At 30.6% G+C, this 23117-nt stretch overlaps 11 protein-coding genes across 11 annotated transcripts; 5 read left to right on the top strand and 6 right to left on the bottom strand.

Moving 5' to 3' along the window:
• Nucleotides 1-30: 30 nt before the first annotated feature.
• Nucleotides 31-2952, bottom strand: cgd8_480 (histone deactylase of possible bacterial origin with ankyrin repeats at the N-terminus; the record flags this gene model as incomplete). Its single annotated transcript, XM_625509.1, has 1 exon — nucleotides 31-2952. The coding sequence occupies one exon, from the start codon at nucleotides 2950-2952 to the stop codon at nucleotides 31-33; it is 2922 nt and encodes a 973-aa protein (XP_625509.1).
• An 844-nt stretch (nucleotides 2953-3796) lies between these two features.
• Nucleotides 3797-4786, top strand: cgd8_470 (MRG/Alp3 like proteini with a chromodomain and an MRG domain; the record flags this gene model as incomplete). Its single annotated transcript, XM_625508.1, has 1 exon — nucleotides 3797-4786. The coding sequence occupies one exon, from the start codon at nucleotides 3797-3799 to the stop codon at nucleotides 4784-4786; it is 990 nt and encodes a 329-aa protein (XP_625508.1).
• Nucleotides 4787-5130: 344 nt separating this feature from the next.
• On the top strand, nucleotides 5131-7473 carry cgd8_460 (cleavage and polyadenylation specifity factor protein, CPSF metallobeta-lactamase; the record flags this gene model as incomplete). The annotated part of the gene is made up of 1 exon (XM_625507.1): nucleotides 5131-7473. One exon carries the CDS (start codon nucleotides 5131-5133, stop codon nucleotides 7471-7473), a length of 2343 nt encoding a protein of 780 aa, XP_625507.1.
• A 48-nt stretch (nucleotides 7474-7521) lies between these two features.
• On the bottom strand, nucleotides 7522-8442 carry cgd8_450 (DNAj-like protein; the record flags this gene model as incomplete). Its single annotated transcript, XM_625506.1, has 1 exon — nucleotides 7522-8442. A coding segment is annotated over one exon (921 nt), but the record flags the coding sequence as incomplete, so codon positions are not given.
• Nucleotides 8443-9015: 573 nt separating this feature from the next.
• On the bottom strand, nucleotides 9016-9981 carry cgd8_440 (60S ribosomal protein L5; the record flags this gene model as incomplete). The annotated part of the gene is made up of 1 exon (XM_625505.1): nucleotides 9016-9981. A coding segment is annotated over one exon (966 nt), but the record flags the coding sequence as incomplete, so codon positions are not given.
• Nucleotides 9982-10845: 864 nt separating this feature from the next.
• cgd8_430 (60S ribosomal protein L7A) lies at nucleotides 10846-11637 on the top strand (the record flags this gene model as incomplete). Its single annotated transcript, XM_625504.1, has 1 exon — nucleotides 10846-11637. A coding segment is annotated over one exon (792 nt), but the record flags the coding sequence as incomplete, so codon positions are not given.
• Nucleotides 11638-12181: 544 nt separating this feature from the next.
• cgd8_420 (Low complexity coiled coil protein) lies at nucleotides 12182-15484 on the top strand (the record flags this gene model as incomplete). Its single annotated transcript, XM_625503.1, has 1 exon — nucleotides 12182-15484. A coding segment is annotated over one exon (3303 nt), but the record flags the coding sequence as incomplete, so codon positions are not given.
• A 133-nt stretch (nucleotides 15485-15617) lies between these two features.
• Nucleotides 15618-18335, bottom strand: cgd8_410 (possible secreted protein with long stretch of threonines, putative mucin; the record flags this gene model as incomplete). The annotated part of the gene is made up of 1 exon (XM_625502.1): nucleotides 15618-18335. One exon carries the CDS (start codon nucleotides 18333-18335, stop codon nucleotides 15618-15620), a length of 2718 nt encoding a protein of 905 aa, XP_625502.1.
• Nucleotides 18336-19154: 819 nt separating this feature from the next.
• On the bottom strand, nucleotides 19155-19727 carry cgd8_400 (60S ribosomal protein L9; the record flags this gene model as incomplete). The annotated part of the gene is made up of 1 exon (XM_625501.1): nucleotides 19155-19727. One exon carries the CDS (start codon nucleotides 19725-19727, stop codon nucleotides 19155-19157), a length of 573 nt encoding a protein of 190 aa, XP_625501.1.
• Nucleotides 19728-20812: 1085 nt separating this feature from the next.
• On the top strand, nucleotides 20813-21355 carry cgd8_390 (hypothetical protein; the record flags this gene model as incomplete). The annotated part of the gene is made up of 1 exon (XM_625500.1): nucleotides 20813-21355. The coding sequence occupies one exon, from the start codon at nucleotides 20813-20815 to the stop codon at nucleotides 21353-21355; it is 543 nt and encodes a 180-aa protein (XP_625500.1).
• Nucleotides 21356-21400: 45 nt separating this feature from the next.
• On the bottom strand, nucleotides 21401-22981 carry cgd8_380 (possible oxidase or dehydrogenase; the record flags this gene model as incomplete). Its single annotated transcript, XM_625499.1, has 1 exon — nucleotides 21401-22981. One exon carries the CDS (start codon nucleotides 22979-22981, stop codon nucleotides 21401-21403), a length of 1581 nt encoding a protein of 526 aa, XP_625499.1.
• Between the last annotated feature and the right edge of the window lie 136 nt (nucleotides 22982-23117).

The following is a 23117-nucleotide window of genomic DNA, read 5'->3' as shown; positions in this document are numbered from 1 at the left end:
TATCTAAAAAGAAAAAATGAACAAAAAGGCTCAAATATTTTCGCTCAAGTTATTGCCATTAATTTGTTTTGAAGAATCCAATTCAGATTGAATCTTCTTTTGGATACTTTCTTCAGCTTTAATCGCCGCTGCTCGCTTTGGCCTAATAACATTACTAGCATTGCTATGAACTTCATAACTCCCCATTTGAGAGTTAGAAAATACTGCTGAAGATGAATCATTGTTAGATGGCGGGTTTTCATCTGTTTCGCTCTTTTCTTGAGATTTATATCTTTTCAAGCTTGGTGAATAAGATGCTTCTCCTCCAGTATCAACAACATAATGATTAGAATTGCTTGAATTGTTCAGATTATCAGCATTATAGCTAATAACATTTGAATTACCAAAAGCGATTAGATCATTATTGGGATAGCCGTCAAAAACGCCAGAATCTCTGTGATCAGTTATATCATTATCTTCATTCTCAAGATCTTCATTATCTTCGGTTAATAACTCATCATCCCACTCTTGTGGATTTGGCATTAAGTTTGGAGAAGTCCACTGTAAAGTTCTCACATGAGCTGCGACAGACTTTGCCAGAGGTGAAAGGCTTAAAGCTTTTGTATTATATCCTCCTTCTAAAACTGATACAATTCTACCATTACAACAAAGATTTGCAATACTTATCAGCTGTTGGGTAAGCCATGCATAATCTCCCTCAGTGCATGAAGTGAATCCTTTTCCCACAATATCTATAACATGGCCATCGAATCCTGCTGAAATGAAAATAATATTAGGCCTAAATTGAAGAAGCTTTGGTAACAAAAATCTCTTAATTTTGTTCCTGAAGATTTTTGAAGTGGTCTTTTCTGAGAGTCCAATATTAATAATATTAGGCTTAGAAATACATTGATCTGGCCCTGTACCTGGATAAAATGTGCCATCATACGCATGAACACTTGAAAAAAATATATTTTCCGCATCAAGTTCATCCCTCCAAATCTTATAATAAGATATATCCTGCTCCAAATCCAAGTTGATACCAGGAACTGGATTAAACAATGTTTTGATCTTCCTATTTCCTGGAGATGCATTTCGGACAATTTGTTCAGTACCATTACCATGATGCACATCAAAATCTATAATAGCAATCTTTGAAATACCTAAATTGGAGTATGTATACCTACAATAAGCCGCACCTATTGCAACGTTATTTAATAGGCAAAATCCTTGTGATCCTGATGGAATTCCTTCATCAGTACCAACTGTTTGCGCAGCTCCCCATGTTCCAAGATGATGTCCAGGAGGCCTTATAGCACAAAAGGCATTTCGATTCTCGCCTCTGCAGACACAATCAACGGCATTAATAACTGAGCCACTAGCATGTAAAGCTGCTTTCCAAGAACCTGGAGTTAACTGGGTATCATCATCTATAGATCCGGTAAGAAATGGTCTTTGATCCCAAATTAATCGGCTTTCTTCAACCTTATGTTGTAATAAACGAACATATGCCCAATCATGAACTCTAAGAATATCTGATAATATTGCAGGCTTACACGACTCAGTCCATTGAAGTAATGAAAACTCATTACTCTTTAAAATTCCAACATTTGGTTTGACTAATACTTCCATACGTGTTGGATTCTCTGGAATCTTATTCACTAATTTTGAACGTCTAATTGGCATATCCATTGGTTCTGGAAGAGAAATATGGTCTATGCAACAACCATGTGTGAATATTCTAGTTGAAGCTAGTCCCATTGAAGGGCCATCTGCAATTAGACTTTCATTTATTCCTACCCTTCTTTGCTCGGATTCATCATTAGTGGCAATTTCAACAGCTATAGAAAATACTCTTTCAAATTCAGATCCTAATCCCAGTTTTTGTGCATGAAAAGAAAGCAAATCATATTCACTCTCAGAAATAGGATGTTGCTGATATTCTGAATCTGTCAGTAATGTATGAAGGCATCTCCACGCTGATTTATCTATACAACATTTTATTAAGTTCGCTGTGCAAGTTGTTTCTTTCAATGGGTCAGCACCTCCACTTGAAAGCATTACAGAAAGCGTATCAGGATCTCTGCTTGATATGGCATGATGAATTGGTTCATCATTATTCAAATCTGAAATATTTGCTAATGCACCATATTCTAGTAATAAAGATACAATTTTTGAATCACCAAAGCTACATGCTAAATGTAATGCAGTAATTCCAAGCTGATCTGTAGCGTTAATATCCAGCCATGATACATTTTGAGAAGTACCATGAGTTAATGTAAAAGGCAAAAGAAGATATAAACAATTCATACAATCCTCATATCTCTCTGGAAAAATTGCCTTACAAAGTACTAGATGAGAAATTGGTATACCAGCATATGGAATAGACAAATCAATTGGAATAATATTATTATTTTGGTACGCAGTATTTGATAAAGAATCACCAGCAATATAAGTATTTTCAGTACTATTATTTGGTCTTAAATCTTCTGACTGGCAGCTTAAGAGGATCTCCAGCATCTCCGGATAAGCATTCAAAAGTGCAATGTGCAGAGCAGTACACCCTGATGAGTCCCTATCGTTGATAATACATCTCATTGGGCTGAAAATGTACTCCTTCAGAGTTTTTGAGTCACGAGAATGAATCAGCTTCTGGAAGAATCCAGGTTTGGGATTGAAACTATCCAATAATGGATACTTAATCAATTGATCTAAATTTGACCTAGAGCCAAAATCTTCACTTTGATTTGTTGATTTTTGGTCAGAAATAACCTCCATATTTAACTCATTAGTACTATTTTGATCTTTACTATCATTAATTGTATCAGCATTAACTGTGAAAATATCAATATTTTGTGAGTTATTCTGTGAGTGGTCCAGATTTAAATCATTATCTATTGGTAAGCTTTGAAGAGAAACTTCATCTTGTTTAATATTTAATTGGTGATCATTTAGACTTTTGTCCGGGTCCATATTTCCTTTATTTATTTAAATATATATATTTTATGCATATATTTATATACACGCTTATAATATATATATAGGAAATAAAAAGAAGTCCAAGAGTTTTTTCACAAAAAAAAAAAAATGAGATTAAAGATTGGTCATAAATTCAGATTAATCCTTGATCTTGAAATTTCAAGATTCATAAAACCACAATTAATATTATATTTGAATCTGACCTAGCCAGAATTAAAGAACAAACAGATTTTAATTACCAACCAACCAACCGATTAATTTATATGGAAATTCAAAATTTTTATCTTATTATCTCAGATTATTTATAATAATTCAAAAAAAATTTGGTTAATGATCAAATTCTCCTCATTACATTATATTAATTCAGACTATTTATTTTGCTAATCACAATTATTCAAATACATTTTCGAATATTATTGTCTAGTCATTACACATTCTAATGCTAATTATTTGACATTATGCCAATACCAATAAGATTAAATAATATATTTAATTATTTTGGAGACAAGACGTGGGGCCCGTGTGAATTATTTTAAATGGGCCTAAAAAATAAAAATGTCAAATGCGCGGTAAAATTTGGGGAAAAAGGCTGTTATATGAATTTCTGGTATATTATTAAACACAGACAAGACAAAAGGCATGTATAATATGTAGTAACTGAAAGGGAAAAAAGAAACAAAATAATAAATTAGCAAATAAAATAAAGAAAGGCTAATATTAACATTTGATTTAATCATTATTGATTAAGCTAATTTATGTGAGTGATAAACTCAAGTTGTGGTAATTTAGTTATTTATCAAGGTTCAACTTTATTAATATTAGATAAAAATAGAAACCAATGAAAAATGTGGAGAAATTAGTCCAGGAGCTGCACTCCCATAATGTTAAGGATGAAGTAAAATTTAAGCATAAAATCGGTGATTTGGTTTATTCATTATGGAAAGGTCAACTATGGAAAGCAATTATTTTAGATACTTCATTAAAAATACATCCAAATGGGTGGCACCCCATTTACTATGTGGGATATGTAACAAAGCACAAGACTGGGAGTAAGAATTATTATTTCAATAAAGATTATAATGAGTGGAAGTCAGAAGCTCTCATATTTGAAATAGATGGATATACGAGAAAAAAAAGTGCTGAAACTCAGAAAATGCTTCGAAATGCCTTAAAAGACCAAGATCGAGCAATAGTTGAGGATATGCTTGGAAAGCTTCACTCCCAACAAGAGATGAAAATTTCAATATTAAACTTTAATAAAATAGAAGTTGAATGGTTTGAATTTTCTGAGATGATATACAGTGTCTTGATACATGACAAAAACCAAATAAGTCACGGAAAATTGGTGATATTACCCAAAAGCCCAAACATTGAGGATATCTTTTCAGAATATATCATCTATGAAAGTAATCTAATAAAGAAAAAGAAAGAAACTTCCCCTGAAATAGAGATTCAGAAATTGATTTTAAATATGTTGACAAAGATTTTCAATAAATCTCTCAAAAAGAGACTTATTTACCCATCAGAAATGAATCAAGTTAGCTACTTCGAGAAGAATATTACAAAAAGCACCAAATTTTCTGAAATATTTGGCATTGAGCACTTACTTAGACTACTAATAATATTACCGAAACTTATTGGAGATCATATTTCATTCGGTGAATATAACCTAAGTCTTGATCCTGATGAAGAGAATAATCAACCAGACTACATAATTGTAAAAACAATCAAACTGGAGCTTATAAAAACTGTAAATTCATTTATTGACTATTTTAATAACAACGTCTCAAAATTTTCTATTGGAAACTACAAATCATTTTCAATTTGATAAGAGATTTTCGATTCTAATTAAGCCGGCAGTGTCCATATTTTTCATCTAAAAATCCAAATTTTATTACAATTTTTAAACTTTGTCGTAATTAATACCGATACCCTAAAATGTATCGTCTCGTGATCTACATTTCCCGCCCAAAGGTTTATGATAAAAAAAGATGCCAAAAGAAAGGGTTTTTTTTATTGAAAAAAAAAATTTCAAGAAAAAGTGACTTAAATCATAATTTTCTTCTTAGTTAAAGCTATTTTTATTGAAAGAGTATTGGATTGTCTATAAAGGTTTTGGATTCACAAATGTAAAGGAATTGATTATTGGCGCTAATTTAAAGAATATTAGAAATGAGTTACAATGAAGTAGTTTTGGACTCAGGAGTGACTGAACAGACTATTGATATAGAAGGGGAGACTCTCTATATTCAAGTTCTTGGAGCAGGATGTGAAGTAGGTCGTTCATGCGTTGTCGTATCCTTCAAAGGTCGTTCAGTAATGTTTGATTGTGGAATACATCCAGCATTTTCAGGCATTGGATCTCTTCCGGTATTTGATGCAATAGATGTGAGTACTATCGATCTTTGTTTGATTACTCATTTTCATTTGGATCATTCTGGGGCAACTCCTTACTTTGTTAGTTTGACAGACTTTAATGGTAAAGTATTTATGACTGAACCTACTAAGGCTATTTGTAAACTAGTTTGGCAAGACTATGCAAGAGTTAACAAATTCTCCGCCGGAAGCATCGAATCAGAGGAAGCACCATTATCAAGTATTAACTTATATACGGAAAAAGATATTGAGAAAGCTATTAATATGACAGAAATTATCGATTTTAGACAACAAGTTGAACTGGATGGAATCAGATTTTCATGCTATGGAGCTGGACATGTATTGGGAGCTTGTATGTTTCTAGTAGAAATTGGAGGAGTTCGAATTCTTTATACTGGTGATTATAGTAGAGAAGATGATCGTCATGTTCCAAGAGCAGAAATACCTCCAATAGATGTGCATGTCTTGATTTGTGAATCTACATATGGGACAAGAATACACGAACCACGAATTGATAGAGAAAAAAGGTTTCTTGGTGGAGTTCAGTCAATTATCACAAGAAAAGGAAAATGTTTGCTTCCAGTATTTGCTATTGGCAGAGCTCAAGAACTTCTTTTAATTCTAGAAGAACACTGGTCGAGAACTCCATCAATCCAAAATGTTCCAATCATATATGCATCCCCTATGTCAATTAAATGTATGAGAGTCTTTGAGACATATATCAACCAGTGTGGAGATTCTGTTAGAAGACAAGCAGATTTAGGAATTAATCCTTTTCAATTCAATTATATTAAAACAGTCAATTCACTTAATGAAATTAAAGATATTATCTATAATCCAGGTCCTTGTGTAGTAATGGCAGCTCCAGGTATGCTTCAAAATGGTACATCCCGTGACATTTTTGAAATTTGGGCCCCAGATAAGAGAAATGGAATCATATTGACAGGATATGCAGTTAGAGGCACACCAGCTTATGAACTTCGTAAGGAGCCTGAAATGATTCAACTTGGAGAAAAAGTTATCCCAATGAGAGCTAAATTTGACCAAATATCGTTTTCAGCACACTCTGATTTTACTCAGACCCAAGAGTTTATAAACAGTTTAAAAGTCCCAAATGTTATTCTTGTTCATGGAGAAAGAGGAGAATGCAAGAAGCTTAAAGATAAGCTAAAAGAATTATCTCCATCTTTGGCTGTTTTTGCTCCTGAAATTCTTCAAAAAGTAGGACTAACTTTCCCTACACAACAAGCAATACATGCAATTGGAAGCATTWSMAATGWAATCAAGAATTTGACAGAAAAAGAAGAAAATGAGAAGCAATTGTTTGTTAAAGGAGAGAAAGATAATCAAATTGATATGAATAGTAATAATGGTATTAAAAAAATAAGAAGAGAAAGTTCTAAAATTGATATTGAGGAAACTTTATTGATTATGCGCCCTTTTGAACCAACATTATTAATGAAACCACAAGATGTATCAGAAATCATTGATGTGAAAAAGTCTTGTATTAAACAAACAATGAGAATACCATTACCAAAGAATTTTGTAATGGATCTAAACAAATTGGAGAAAGAAATTGAGAAATCTTTTGATGATGTTATATTAAATAATGAAATGATTTATCTATATGAAAATAGTATTGTAATATATATAATAAAAGAAATTGGACAGGATGGGCATGATCTTGGTGATCATGAGTTAATAATTCAATGGAATTCTTCACAATTATGTGATTTGGTAGTAGATACTCTTTCATTCATGATTCTGGATTATATTGCTTTTCTATCAGAAAATAAACAGGATGAAAATAGCCTAGCAGACATTGAAATATATAATACTTTAAGATCATCTATAGAAAATAACTATGGATTATGTATAGATGGTATTCATCCTCAAATAGAAGCTCAAATTAAGGATAAGAATCTTGAAATTGATGAATATAGTAAAAAAGACAACTTTCCAAACTTTTATTTTTCGGTAAAAGATACCAGAGATAACAAAAGAAATGTTATAGTTAATATACTTTATAAAGAAAGAATAATTTTAACAGAACCTAATGATAATAAAGAAATTAGAGAAAAGATCTGCAACTTAATACAGAATATTGAAGATTCTACCTTACCAATCCAGTTGCTATAATTCACATAGTTTGCTGAAACTGTCTTACAATTGATATGTTTCAATAATCTAATCATCATTATCGAAGCTAGATTTATTGTTGAATAATTTAGAGTTATTTTGTTTATATGATCTCCAACCTTGAGCTCTTTCCTCAAATTTTTCATTCCATTTTTGTCTTTGAACACACCTTTCTTTTTCTTCCTGCAATTTTTGTCTATATAATTCTTGTTCAAATCTATGATTTGCTAAGAGACACTTTTCACTGTACTCCTTTCGCTCCTGTAAATCATTTAAAAGCTTCTCGCACATTTCTATAACCTGTTTATTAAACTCCTTTTTATAGGTTTCCTGATCTTGTTGATCCTTTTTGAAGAGCTTATTTTTCTTGTTTTCTTTCTTAACTAATTCCTCAGCACGTTTCCAGACTTCCTTGTATTTGACACGATTTTCAGCCTTTTGTAGCTCCTCATATGCCTTATTGAGTATTTCAAACGCTTCTCTAGCCTTTTCATGACTTGTCTTATCAGGGTGGATCAATAATGAGAGCTTTCTATACTTTTTACCAATCACAGAATCATCAGAATCGACTGGTATCCCTATAACTTCATATGCATTGGCAAACACACGTGAAGTTAGACGTAGGATTTCTTCTTCTGAGGTTCCTATAGTTAATTCATCATTGCCATATGAGCTACTAATGGCTTCCTTTATTTTTCCTTCAATTAATAACTTTGATATTTTGACCCTTTTTGAATGATTATTTCTGCCAATGTTTTTTCCTTGGTTAGTGCTTTTACTGTTTGCTTCATTAACCTCCTTCATAAACAAATCAAAAAGGTCATCTTCGCTTTGAGTATTCTTTGTCTTTTGATCTCTGGATTTTTCTTCGTAACTTTTTGGATCAAACTCGGCAGTTCCATTCTCACCACCTTCACTCCCCTCCATCTTCACTGATTTCCTCTCTTGTAACTCACGTACAAAATGTAATCACTCAGCTCCATTATTTGACTGAGGAAGTTTTGATGCTCCTTATTTTACCCCTAGTTTCTTTTTTTTTCCTTTCAAACTTGAATTTTTTTTACTATATTTTGACGTACTACCGGTATTTTAATTTTTAACCTTCATTTAGGCGGGTAAAACATGCACATGCATTAAAAAAATGTGGACGAAATAATTAATAGTAATGCCGGTATTTATCCACATGTAATATAGAGTTTTTGGATGATTATTGTTTAATTAAAAAGGAACAAAATGTTAAAAGTTAGAATTATAGCTTAATCAAGAATTAGAACAAGTAAATTTGATTAGCAACATTTATTTAAATTAAATTGGGAATCAAAATTAGAGCTGAGAATAAAACAAAATGAACAAATCGAGTGAGAATTAAATACAAGCAAGGAAAAAGCGTAGATAAGGTCAGAATGCACGTCAATCATAAGCAATAGCGCAATAAGATGAAAAAAAAGGAAGAATGTACTGAAAAGAAGAAAGCTACGTGTTAAATAAGGGTTACTATCACTATAGATGCAACATCATTATTATATGATACCTCTACAAAATTTACTCTTCCTGAGCAGCCAACTGAGCAACAAGTTCGATCTTCTTCTGGACTCTTTCCTTTCTCTGTTGGTTAGTTAGCTTAACATGTCTAACGTATTGGGACTTCTCGGTCTTAATAGTGTTTCCAACACGAGTCTTGGTTACCTTTCTTGCTGGCTTCTTCTGACGAGATGGGTCAGCATGAATTGCCTTGACGGCGTTCTTGTACATATCAGCGAGTTTGTCAGCAGTGATACCAGCCTTAATGTACTGAGAGAAGTGAGCCTTGTATTTCTCTGGATCATCTTCCTGCATCTCAGACATGTAGTTGGAAATGTGCTTTCCAAGAATACGATCCTTGAGTACTTCAGCATCGAACGAGTCTTCAGCACCATTCTCACCTTTGGTGAATCCTGGGAATCTGTTTGGGGAATGTGGTATATAGATTCCACCATCAGTAGCACCCTTCATGGCAGCAAAGACACGGTTTCCACTTGTTGTTCTAGTGAGACCAACATCTAAAATGCACTTGAATGGTCTTCTATCTTCAGCCTCTTCCTCTACATGGTAGTCATCTCCAGTAATCTCACCAACTCCAGTGAAGATTTTATCCATATTGAGTTGTTTCAATACACGTCTGGCACATAAAAGACCAGTGCAATATGCTGCTGAAAAGTTTGCTAAACCAACTGGGACGCCATATCTTGGTAATTCTGTAGAGTCTGCTGAGCAAATCACTCTGTCTCCCTCAATTGTGGCATAGATAATTTGGCATATTACTTTTGTATTGGTCAATCTTACAACAAAACGGTACTTTGGTGAGTTGTACTTTGTCTTGTCCTGAGAAATCATAGCACGACGAGCTTGATAATCAGTCTTACCTTCACGTCGTCTACGTGGTTTAACCTGGTAACGGCTGAAGTATGCCTTATTCTTCAAAACCTTAACAAAAGCCATATTTTTAATATAAGATACTAATAAAAATGCCTAATGCTTTTTGCCTTAAAAACCAAAATAAAGATCTTTTTGTTTTTTCAGCTTTTGCTTTTTTTAATTATTTGTGGAAAACTTATTATTAATAGTTACTTATAATTGTCAAATTTAATCTTTAATTACTATTTATTGATTATTATTGTTTAAGTAATTAATCAGTTTGCCGCCAAAAAATAATACTATAATTGGTAATTAATAAATATATTGTATATTAAATTTTATTAAATAAACTTAAATACTTTAAAATTTATTCAAGCTTAAATTAATTAATAATGATATTGTCAATAAATATTTTAAACAAACTTCTGTCTCAATGGTATTTATACTTGTAGTCATAAGTTAATTTATAATTTTTTTTCTAATTGAGACATGTATAATATAATTGGGAGACGAGACGACATTTTTTTGCCGGTATATTATAAAGGTTAAGGTCAAAAATAATTGTATTTATATTTTATATATAAATTAATGAATAAATGAATAAATATATATTTATATTTTTAGGTTAACATTAATTTAATAATTATAATTGAAAAATTAAAATTAAGCATAAATTTATTAAACGTCTCAAAAACATTTTAAATAGTTATATATTAATTTTTAGTATTTGGCGTCTCTTTTATATATAAATTATATACAAAACAACATACCTTGGACTAAGTAAATTAAATAGGCGGTGTAATAATCTGAATATTAATTGTAAAAGGTTATTAAATTAAGGTCGAAGAAGAAGAAACAAGAAGTTGCTGTTTTTTTAAAAGTTAAAAATAGCTTTACTGGAGAACATTTTTTTTATATCCTCAAAAAACTTATTAACTGGAAAGGTATCAGGAATTTGACGATATTTAGGAGAAATAAGAATTAGTAAAGATGGTAGCATCAAACAAATCAGGACAAAACAAGAAAAACACAAGTACTCAAAAGGTTCGTCATCCTTTGATCGAAAAGACCTCAAGAAACTTTAGACTTGGAGGTGATATCCGTCCAAAGACTGATTTAACTCGTTATGTACGTTATCCACGTTACATTTTATTACAACGTCAAAAGAGTACTTTGATGAGACGCTTAAAGGTTCCACCAACTTTGAACCAATTCACTTGCACTTTGGATAAGAACCAATCATCCCAGTTACTCCGTTTAATGGGTAAGTACAAGCCAGAGACTCGTGCTGAGAAGAAGGCTAGACTCCAGGAGGAAGCTAAGAAGGCAGCAGCTGGTGAAACAACTGAGAGCAAGAAGCCATTATTCCTCAAGTATGGTGTAAACCATGTAACAGACCTCGTTGAAATGAAGAAGGCTAAGCTTGTAGTAATTGCTTCTGATGTTGATCCAATTGAAATTGTATGTTTCCTACCAGCTTTATGCAGAAGAAAGGATGTTGCCTTCTGTATCATCGGTGGAAAGGCCAGACTTGGAAAATTAATTGGTAAGAAGACTGCTGCTGTTGTAGCAATCGAGGGTGTTAGAAAGGAAGATCAAGCCGAATTCGACTTACTCTGCAACAACTTTAGAGCTCAGTATAACGATAATGTTGAATTGAGAAGAAAATGGGGAGGTGGAATCATGGGTGTTAAGGCACAACATGTTATCAAGAGAAGAGAGAAAATCCTTGCTATGGAACAGGCAAAGAAGGTTGGTCTTGTTGCCTAATTTAATTTGGGCTGAAATTTTATAATAAAACAAATAATTTTGACAAGGTTGAATGATAAAAAAAATGAAGACGGAGAGCTGTCAATGTATTTTTCTGACTTATTCTTAACAAGAGGAAGATTAAAATCTCTATCTGGAATTTACGCGATAGCATTATGTATCATTTGAAACTTTTAAATAATATAATTGTCATTGTTATTATTATTATTATTCACTTTAATTATTAGTTTTCTATCCTTTGTTCATTTTTTCTGTTGTTTTTGTTGCAACTATTGTCTCTGATATTGCATGCACTCGTCAACCTTGCTTGCCGTGGTACCGACATATAGGCGCCAATCACGGAGTTGGCCATCTCATATGTTTACCGCCAAATATGTGGCGGGCATGTGCATGTAAATGGTTCCCACAGATTAATTGGAAATTAATAAACTAAATTAACGTAGAAAGGTAAATTTTGCGATAATAACAATTATTGAGAATAATTTAGAAAGAAAGAAATGCTCATTTAGACGTGTGTTGATGGATAGGCTTAACTAAAATATAGAAAGAGTATTTTAAAAAAAAGTTCAAAGATATGAGTATTAATGAAGAGGATCCAAATTCCCATATTGGGAAAACATTGGAAGATGAGAATGATGAGAAAAACAAACTCTTGGCGAGAATTAAAGAGCTAGAAACAGAAAATAAGCAATTAAAAGAAGGGAATAAAGATGAAACTATGATTGATGATTTTAAAAAGTTGATAGATGATATGGATGGTGCCATAAATTACAGTATGCAAATGGTGCAAGTTAAGGATGAGGAAATAAAAAAGATAAATGAGAAGGTTTTGGAAAGCAATGCAAAGTGGAAAGGATATGTAAAATTGTTAGTAGATCAGATTTCTAAGAAAAATAAATCAATAGATAATATGAAGGAGGAAATGGACAAATTCTTTGAAAAGACAAAGAAGCAAGAAATTTTAAATAGAGAGAATAATAGTAAGCTAATTTCGTATGAAGAATTAATTCAGATAGATCAGCAGCTCTTGAAACAGTCAAAGCAAATAGAGGTTGAATTAAACAATAGAATACGGAAATTAGAAGAAGATAACAAAAAGTACATAACAGCATTGAAAACAATTTCCGAAAATACCCAAAAGAAAATATCAAACTACACTAGTAAAATAGATAATCAACAATCACTAATTCGCCATTTAGCTTTAATTGTGGATAACTTTAGAGGAAGGTTTTTGTACAACAATATTGGAAGACAAAACGGAATATTGAACCAAATTAATAAAAAAAGCAGCTTAAATGACGATTCGAATAAAGAAATTATGAATCCTTTAGAATATGAATTTGGTATTATTTGGAGTAACTGCCAAGAAAAATCACTCCAAAGAAAATGTGAGCTTTTGGAGCTATCTTTTAACTTAAAAGGACAAGAAAGTGAAATAAATAGTAACTATTTAAATGATTTGCTACTAAACAAGAATGTTTCAACTTCAGATGCATGCTCTGCTTACTCTGACTATATTAACAGAATTTTGGGCTTATACGACTTGTTCTGCAAGTTCAATATACTTTTACAGTATTTCCAATATAAAGCTCTAAGGTATTTACAGATTCATGATATACCTAACATGACAAATGGAGGAGAAATTACAGGAATTATACAATGGGTTTGTAATCTCACAATTGAAATAGGCTTTCTAATCTTAGATTTAGGTTCATTCATAATGAGCATAAGAGATTTTTCCAAGTACAAGTCATCTAAAGAATCATTAAATAAAGATGAATCCGGCCTACAAAACTCTCAAATTGCTCAACTCCCATCTCTTCCTGAAATAAAGGCAATTTTGAAATGGACTGATAATGTATCCCAAGATACCTTGAATGATAATTTAAATCAAAATATTACTTATGAAGAAATTAAAGAATTTAAAAATCTCCTACATGCAAAAATTGTGAATGCATGTCCACATGAAAATATTGACAATAAAAACGCCGGTATAGAATTATTGCCAGTGTGCTGTGTGGACGCAATAATGAATATTAATATTTCACTATCAATTCTGCTAAGATTAAATATAAAATCAGTACAAGAAAAAAATTTGGATGAAATATATAAAAAGTCGCTAGAAATATCAGAAAAATTTTACTCAAAATGTGGAAACTTGAGTTTGAATGGGATCCATTATCCAATTGATGATAGGCTATATTTATGGAATGGACTATATTGGATTAGAATACTAGACCAAAGTAAAAGTGGAGCACTTAAGACATATTTTGAAGAAATGATAATTAAACAAAATGAAATTTATGAAACAATACATAATCCAGGAGAAAATCATGGAGTCAATATAACAGAATCTGTGGATAAGTTATTTAAATCGATTCAAGAAATTGATGCAAATTTAGATGAATTTTTGAACCCTATTCACATGGAATTGGAAATAGAAAATTCTAAAACTACTATTAGTATGGACTCCCTTCCTGAAGTCATTATTTCAAACAAGCTACAAAAATTGATATTGAGCACGGATGACCAAATTGAATTGGATGGAGATGCGAATGATAATAATAGAACTAACTCATTAATAGGCCAAAACAAAGAAGGGAGAGGAGTTACAGAGGATTCAGTTGAAGCTCGAGGGCTAGATTTAGTCGATATGGATTCAGGGCCAGTTGGAATGGTAGAGATTGCTGATTCAAAGCTGATTAATACAGTTAATTCGGATAGTCCAAAGAAGGCAAGATATGAAAATTCAATCAAATTATTGAATGAGAAGATTCAGTCTTTAAAAAAAGAGTTAACCGAAAAAGAGGTAGCATATTCTTCATTTGAAGCAATGCAGGATGAATATAAGAAACTTCATGATCATAAGCAGCTACTTATGCATAGAATAGAAGAGCAGGAGCTTGAGATGAGAATGAGTCGAGAACGTGTAAAGAAATATGAAGATACTGTGAGGCAAATGAAAATTGATTCTGATCATTTGAGGCGTGATTTGGAGAATTTGCATAATATTCCAAAGATAAAGGCATATAGTGAGTTGGATGTGTTGGAACCAGTATATTTAAGACGGTTAATCAGATTAATGAGCAATAAGTTATATGAGTTAGAAATGAATAGGTGGAACGAGAAAATAGCAAAGGAAGATCCAAATAGAATATTGAAGTCAAATTATTCACAAAAGATTATGTTGGGCCAAATTCGCTCAAAGAATTCATTGGATAAAATCGCATTAAGGATTCTGGAAAGGGAAAGGAAGAGAGAAGAGAAACAAAAGGAAAAAGAAAGGGATGAAGCAAAAGAAGAGAATAAAGAAGAAAAGGATAAAGGCGAGAATATGGATTATGATTTAAATCCACAAAACGAAAGTCATTGCCAAGAAAATGATAATTTGAAATGCAATTATTTTGACGAGCTCAAGGATGATGAGAACGACTATACAGATATATTGACTTTATTCGAAGAGTTTAAAGAGCTAAAGAGACAAATTATGCTTCACAGGTGTTCAATGCCAATTATGAATAACAAAGGATCAGAAGGAACCTCATCATTCGAAAAGGAGTGGGAAGAATACACAAAAAAAGAGTCAAAGCTCAAGTATAAATTGCATATAATGAAAACTTCTTTGCAAGGATTAATATCTGAAACAGGGAAATTAACGGAAGAAAATATATCTAATAACTCAGGAGATACTTATATAAACAAAAAGATTGGAAAGATGTTACTTAAAGTTCCATCTGCTGGACAGGACTCTGTGTTAAGGATGGTTAAGAGTCAGAACAATACAATGCAAGTGAATATAAGTGAATGGAATGAAATTGTTCAAAATCTCGTAAAGATAACAACATAAAATTGGGGATTAATGAAAAAGTTAGTGATTATTTATTTCGTTAAAAAAAAAAATAAATAAATGGATACCTATAAAATATATGAATTTAAATTCAGGCAGCTATTACTCAAGAGAAACTTGCAATTTGGCTTAATTAGTCTTCATCTTCTCCAGAGGAAGGCTCCAAATTCATACTAAAATCAATATTATCCATATCCAACGACTCTTTTTTAGAGTTTTCATCATGTTTCAAATTATTAAACTCAGACTCGGGTTCAGACTCAGATTCAGAGTCAGTTTCAGATTTAGATTCAGTCTCAGATTCGGATTTCATAACTTCTTCTAAATCCATGGAAGAAGTCATTTCAAATTCTTTGGATTCTTCAACTTGAGATGATGGAGATGAAGGTGATGAAGAAACAGTAATAGGATGTTCTAAATAATTTGGTTGTTCTTGAGGCAATGAATCTATATCCACAGATTCTAATTTGTTATCTGGCTCAGAACTAAAGTCCTTATCATTATAGTCTAAATAAAGCAGTTCTTTCTTGGAATAATCATAAGAAGATGCACTAAGAAGAATATTGTTGAGATTTTTTGAATTGAAGCATGCTTCATCATTATCTTTATCATTTGAAAAAGAATCTAAATAAATTTTCGACCTAAAGAACTTGAAAATTGGTTCAAATCTCTCATCTCTTATATTATAATCCAGATTGAATAATAGACAGTCCAAGATTTGATTAATATTACTAAAAACTGCAAGATTTGCAATTATTTCAGAGTCTTGGTAGTATTCAGAAATAGTATTTGCTATACAATAAGTCAAATTAATAAAAATCTTTTTAATTTGAGGATCTGAATTTATTAAATTTTGAATTCCAAGAGGATTCAAATTGAATAATTGGCAATTCTTAATAATTAAATTGTATAAAACATTTGAACTTGAAATATGATATTTATTAATTATTCCATCCAAGGATAAGCATGGGTTCTTTTGCCTAAAATCTTTAGCAACTCTGGTATATCTAAGACCCAAAATTACATTATTAGCAAGACAAAAAGTTTCTATAAGAGAGAGAAGTTTTTGACTTTGTGATTTAATGGTAATTATATCTTTTAAGGTCGAAAAATGTATATAACTTTCATGGCTATTATTTAGAGACGAATTGAAATTTATTAATTCAATAGAGAATTCCTGAATAGTTAATATTTCTTGGAAAAGCTTCTCAAAATACTCCAATATCTTCATACTTGCATTGAAAGTTAAAAAGATCTGGAAATCAAAATCATTGAATCTAGTTTCTGGAATTAAACCAAATCCAAAAAGAATACTAGAGTAATAATTTTTGAATAAAAACTGAGAAATCTCAGCATTTTGGAATTTGTAATAAGTTGAAGGAACATATTCTAATGAGAAGATTGAGATTAAATATTCTTGGATCATGTGGGAATAAACAACCAAACCGGTTTTTCCTGAAACTTTTAACATATTTTCAAGGATGTCTTGGTGAAGACTTGAAAGCATTAATATATACTCCACTTTATTGAATAACTCATGTTTGGATTCAATACTATTATTACCTATGTTGAATAAAGTTGAATATGAATTTTCTTTATTCTTTAACTTATTGCTATTATTCCTTATATCGAATATATCAGAAATTATCCAAGTCAATACTTTAACCTTAATTAACTGGGTTGATTTATTATTATCATATTCATTACTTAAATCCGAATCATTAATGGCTTTTGACTTTGGCTTAACTTTTGAATTTTCCTTAACTTTGTCATTTGAATTAATATTAAGATCTGATTCAGCTCTTTCCAAATGAATACTTACAAACTCATCAACTACTTTATATACCTCTTCTAAAATAATTATTCTTAAATTACTTAAAACCTGCATAATTTGAGGAGTAATCAGCGTGGTAACAAAATTCCCCGCCTCTTTTTTGCATGTATTTTCTAAATTCCCACCGGTATTAAAAAGATTCTGGCTGTTAATTGATATATTGGAATTTGGTGGAAGATAAAATCCAGAATATATGATAAGATTAGAGAATAATTCAAGGTTTCGAAGAATTCTTTTTTTAAGTTCTAAAATAGAAGAATTTGGATTGTTCAAAGTAAGTTTAGATTCTTGTTGGAACTGCTCTGTTGAAATATTTATATCAGAAATTAGAAAGTTAAGTAAATCTTGACTTAATAATGTGAGTCCATATTTTGGTCCATTATTATTAGAATTATAATTGTTAATATTACTATTGTTATTATCATTATTATTACTATTATTACCAGAAGAAACTTCCCTCATCCAAGTAATAGCACAAAGAAGAATTCTAGAATTATTAATAACAAAATCATCTTCGGATTGTGAATAACACCAAAACAAATAGTTTTTAAGAGGAGCTTGAAGTACTTTGAAAATATTGAAATCTGGTATCATACCGAAGATCACACTTAATCCTTGTAACATTTCTTTATGGATATTGCAATTTATATTAATAATAGAAGCACCTTTTAATAGCCTTCTAAAGATTCGAATTACTTTTGCAATAGTATTTTGGGAAGAAAATCCTTCAAAAGTAAAAGCTCTAATACAGGCAGAGAAACCAGCTTTAATTAACAAGGCTTTTTCTTCACAATAAGAAAATTCTTCAGTATCATCATTATCATTATTATTATTATTATTTACTTCTGGATTACAGTTGCATTTATTAGGAGTAGTAGATTCTTCAGATTCTACAAATAAAATGTCTGAAATTTGACAGATAGATGTTGTATTACAATCTAAACCTCTGGAATTATTAACATCTTTAATAATCGATCCTAAATTCTGGAACTGGGAATCATTCAGCATAAACCTCATCCTCTATTGATTGGTTATGTTACTAGTTTCCCTTTATATTACTTTAAATGTAATAATTCTTGCTGAAGTTTTTCTTAATATATTTTTTTTCTTCTATTAAAAAATCTTATTTTTCAAAAATAGATGGCGCCAAAGTCTAGTTGACATTATGTGTCGGTACTTAATGCCGGTATAGGAATAACTTTAGGGGGGAGGATTGGAAGAAAAAAACATTCTTTTAAAAAAATAAATCCTTTAATTATAAGATAATAATTTTGTGTACTGTGAATAAGTTACATATAGATGAATTGAATATTCTTTGAAATTGTATTATTATTGCTTTTAGAGTTATTAGAATCTCGCAAGGTTCCTCTTACTTTGAAAAATTAATTAATTACAATAATTCAAAACTTTTCATGCCAGGGATCAATAAACAATTTATAATTAACACAAGGATTATACAGAATATTGAGCAAATTATGATAGGGAGAAGATATTTGAAAATCTTTGCCTTTATATAACTTGTACTTATTAGTCAAATTGCTTCTCTAAACTATATGGCTCATTATCAAAGTGTAGCTGTGAATATTAAACCTAAACTCTATGCCCTTACTGCAATACTCATACCTCCCTTTTCCAATAGTTAGTAATCTATAGGAAATAATATTTACAAAAGAAGAAAGCAAAACATTAGGAAGAAGAAACTTATTTATAGCATATTTCCTATTAATATTTTATTCTATTAGTTTTGGATACTTTCATGTTATTAATATGAATTTGTAATAATCAACCTCACAATCACCATATTGTGCAATGTTTCCTCCTTCTAAATACCTTAATTTACTCATCCTTAACAACGGTACCCTTTTCACTAACATAAATACCGTCAAGGAATTTACGTATATCTTTATTTCTTGCAAGAGCGCATTGGTGAATCAAAGCAGCAGAACGAGATACAAGCTCTAAATCAGTACCTGTAATGATTAACTCGTCCTTAACAGAGTTAGATTTCTCAACAACAACTCCTGGAAGCATCTTAACAGTTCTGACCCTCTTCTCTCCCAAGAAGTTTCTGATTTCAATCAAACTGCCATTGTTTAAGATATTTGAGTTAATTGGAAAGTGGGAATATACAAGACGCATCTTATACTCAAACTTCTTCATGACACCAACCATCATGTTCTTGATTGCTGAACAGACAGTATTAATAGCTGATTGATGGCGTGGAGTACCGAACCATACTTCAATTCTAACAACCTTACCATTACCACATAACTTAATATCTACCGGTAAATGGTTGAAAGATCTTGTAACTTGACCAAACTTTCCAGTAACAGTAACGGTTCTAGACTTAACAGAAACTGTTGTTCCTTCCATTACACGGAATGATTCATAAGTGAAAATGTCCTTCATTTTTTCCTTTCAATATTTAATTACTAAACTCGATGGATGTTATGTGTATATATATAAATTTAAATATTATTTACGTACTTCTTCCCTTATTAAAAACTGGCTCAAAATTAACTCAGATTTATAAATCTTTGTCAATCTTATACCTTGAAAATTTCTTCCACTCGTAAATTTATGAGGACTTTTAATTGTTATTAGAAACAATTATTCTTGTTTTTGTTGTCAAATTGTATTCCTTTATTCGCCGCTAAAATATTTAAATATATTACTATTCAAGGCAATTATATTTAATATTATTATTATTATTATTATTCAATTATATATTTATAATTTTATTTGCCCTTGTTTATTCAATTTATATATAACATATTGTATTTTTTTTTTGAGACAATATTAGACATTTATAGACAATGATGAGACGTGATAGGTTTCCCGCCTTTCAAAAGGTATCGAATAATAAATAATAAAATTAAATATCTGCAAAAATTTTTTTCGTGATCAAAATACATGCTGTTATAATTTTTAATTAATTTTCTCACCAATGTTAATTTTATTCCTTTAACCGTAATTAATAATAATTGAGTTTTTAGGTTAAATTTTTATTTGAATTGCTTTATACATATTTGTGAATTTGTTTACTATAGTATATATAAGATTTAGTATGCTTATAATAACATTGATCAAAAACAATAATTATATTCCAAACTTTGATATGATTTGTGATTTATGAAATAATTGAATTTTAATTTACATTAAATTTTAATTCTTAGTTTATTTACTTTTAGAAATATTGACATTAATTTATTAATTTAAATCTTTAAATATGAGCCCGCCACTCTGCACCGGTATACGAAAAAAAAGACTTGATAATTTTCTGATGAATAAATATAAAAAATTAAAGTCAATTACATGCATGAAAGAATTTTGTTCAAGAAAATTCAGCATTTAAAGCTATTGATCTGAAATTTAACCACTTTATTGGTATTTTATTATTAGAACCAATACAAGATTATTCTTTCTTTGGATGTTTAATTTAATTGCTTTGATTTATATATTATTTAAATAAATTTTTGAAAAGAAAATTAACCATGAGTGAAAAAGAGAAGTTTAATATTCATTTGAAGGAAGATAAGGTAAAAATCTCGAAATGTATTACTTGGGACGAAGAAACTATTGCCATGCATGATGCTGAGAGAGGTACCAGAATGGAAATTAATGAACCAGATACCCCATATTATTATGGTAGCTCAAGTTCATCTGATTACGAGGAACCAAATACGAAATCTAAAGTTAGGCAGAAGTTTTCTGTAGATCTTAATGAACTTTCTTCAAAATTATTTGAACATTCCAACCGAATTGATGAATCTTTAGATGAATTTTCATTTTCAAATTTTAACAATAATACATCTTCTCCAATTCATAAATCTAAGCAAGATCTTTTTAAAGAGAAAAGAAAAATGCACTATAGAGAGTTTATCACTGCCAAATCTAAACTCCCTAAAGCTAATGATTCTGACTCAAGCTCTAGTTCGGGTTCAAATTCCAATTCAAATTCTGATTCTGATTCTGATTCTGATTCTGATTCTAACTCTGGCTCTAAACCATATTCTAATTATAAGCCAAAGAGCTGAGTAAAAAAAACATAGCTAGACTTGGTAATAAATCACTCTGATTTGCTACATTTCATCCTGAAAATTGCCCTCATGCACTTCATACTCAGGAATATCTGCTTTTAAGGATCTCTCATTAATGTTAATCCCAAGCTTATTACATATAGTTATCATGTCATCAGTAGCACTCTTTATACAGGTAGTACCACTATTAGGCTGGGAAATATTTAAGATCAAATTCTCATCAGTATGAATCTTTGAACGATCCAGTATTACCTGATTCTTCTCTCCTGATACATCTAATAACTGATTGATAGAAATATCAAAATTTTGTTGTTTGTCTTTTAGTTGACTCAAATTGAGTGATGGAATAATTTTCCTACTTCCTTGTATAATTTGCTCACTAACCAACTTTGGAATTTTTATCTCCAATTTTTCAATTTTGCTTCTTAATGATTTTTCTCTAATACTCTTAAATAAGTCAAAATTATTGGGAGAAGCATCATTTATTGATATACTATCACTCAAATTCATGGATTTTAATAACCATATTATTGGAAGAGTATATGAAGAAACCAAAAAATGAATTCTTTGGTTTGAATTAATTTCTGGAAAGCCATAAACTGATGTAGACCCTGGCAAAGATAAACTCTGCATGCTACTTACCACCCCTTTTAATCCTTCTTTAATTGTTGTTTGGAATTTCCCAAGCATATTCAATACTATCCAGTCAGAGCAATATCCCAATTCTCTTACTAATTCGAATGTATTTCCAATATCATTTATTACCAGAAATCTTGAATATAAACTCTTTTCACCAGAATCTATTTTATAATAAATCTCTCCATTAGAAGATATTCTTTTAATATTTCTAATGTTCAAATTTACATAGTTTACTATTTTTGATTTCTTAAAAAAAGATATATCATCTGCCAATTTTTTGAATATTGCTGATAAAAGACCATAACTAGCAACTGTATACTCATCTTTTAATAATATTCCATTCATTTTTTCCTTTCTCAATTTACTCGAGCAATCATCCAAATAAGCAACTTTTGGCTCCAATTTACTTATATCCTTACCATCAATTAAACTTATCTTGGGGAAAAAATGCCTAAATTCATCAAATCTTGCCTCAATTCTATTATTCTCCTCCTCACCTAATCCTAATAATATTTTGGTCCTTTTTTCAATGCATTCTTTACCTACCCCTCCTGGTAATCCTTGTACTACTTTTCTTAGCATATTTGAATACTTTAATAATTTTAATGAATGCTGTAAATCCATACTTGAATCAGTCTCACCAGAATTTATTGTACCATTTAAATGATATATTAAATTATTCTCAGCTTCCTTATTCTCTGATAATAAAGCAATATTTTTAATATTAGTATGCTTTGATAATAAATAAACTAAAGCAGAACCCATTACTCCGCCTCCAATTACTAATACATCTACTGCATTCTTTCTTACTCCTTCTTCTTCAACTATTGGGTGTAAATCTTTCTTATATTTTATTTTTGTTATGTTGATATTTCTCCTTTCTAACCCCCTCGATAGATAAGAATTACTCATAGATATTACTTTTTTATTAATTATTGATGACCTTAGACAGGTTCTACCCATTATTCTCTGTAAATTTAACATTTTATTTCCAGCCTTCTATGACCTCTGAGGAATATAATTTACAAATGCTTTTTCAATTTGTTCTTCAAATCAATATAGTAGTCTTTTAAACCCTTTATCTACTATTTTCCATCTTTTCCTTATTGTAGATTACCCA

This window comes from Cryptosporidium parvum, chromosome 8 (assembly GCF_000165345.1).
Source record: "Cryptosporidium parvum Iowa II chromosome 8, whole genome shotgun sequence".
Taxonomy (NCBI): Eukaryota; Apicomplexa; class Conoidasida; order Eucoccidiorida; family Cryptosporidiidae; genus Cryptosporidium; species Cryptosporidium parvum.
This window is presented reverse-complemented; position numbering and strand designations above follow the sequence as displayed.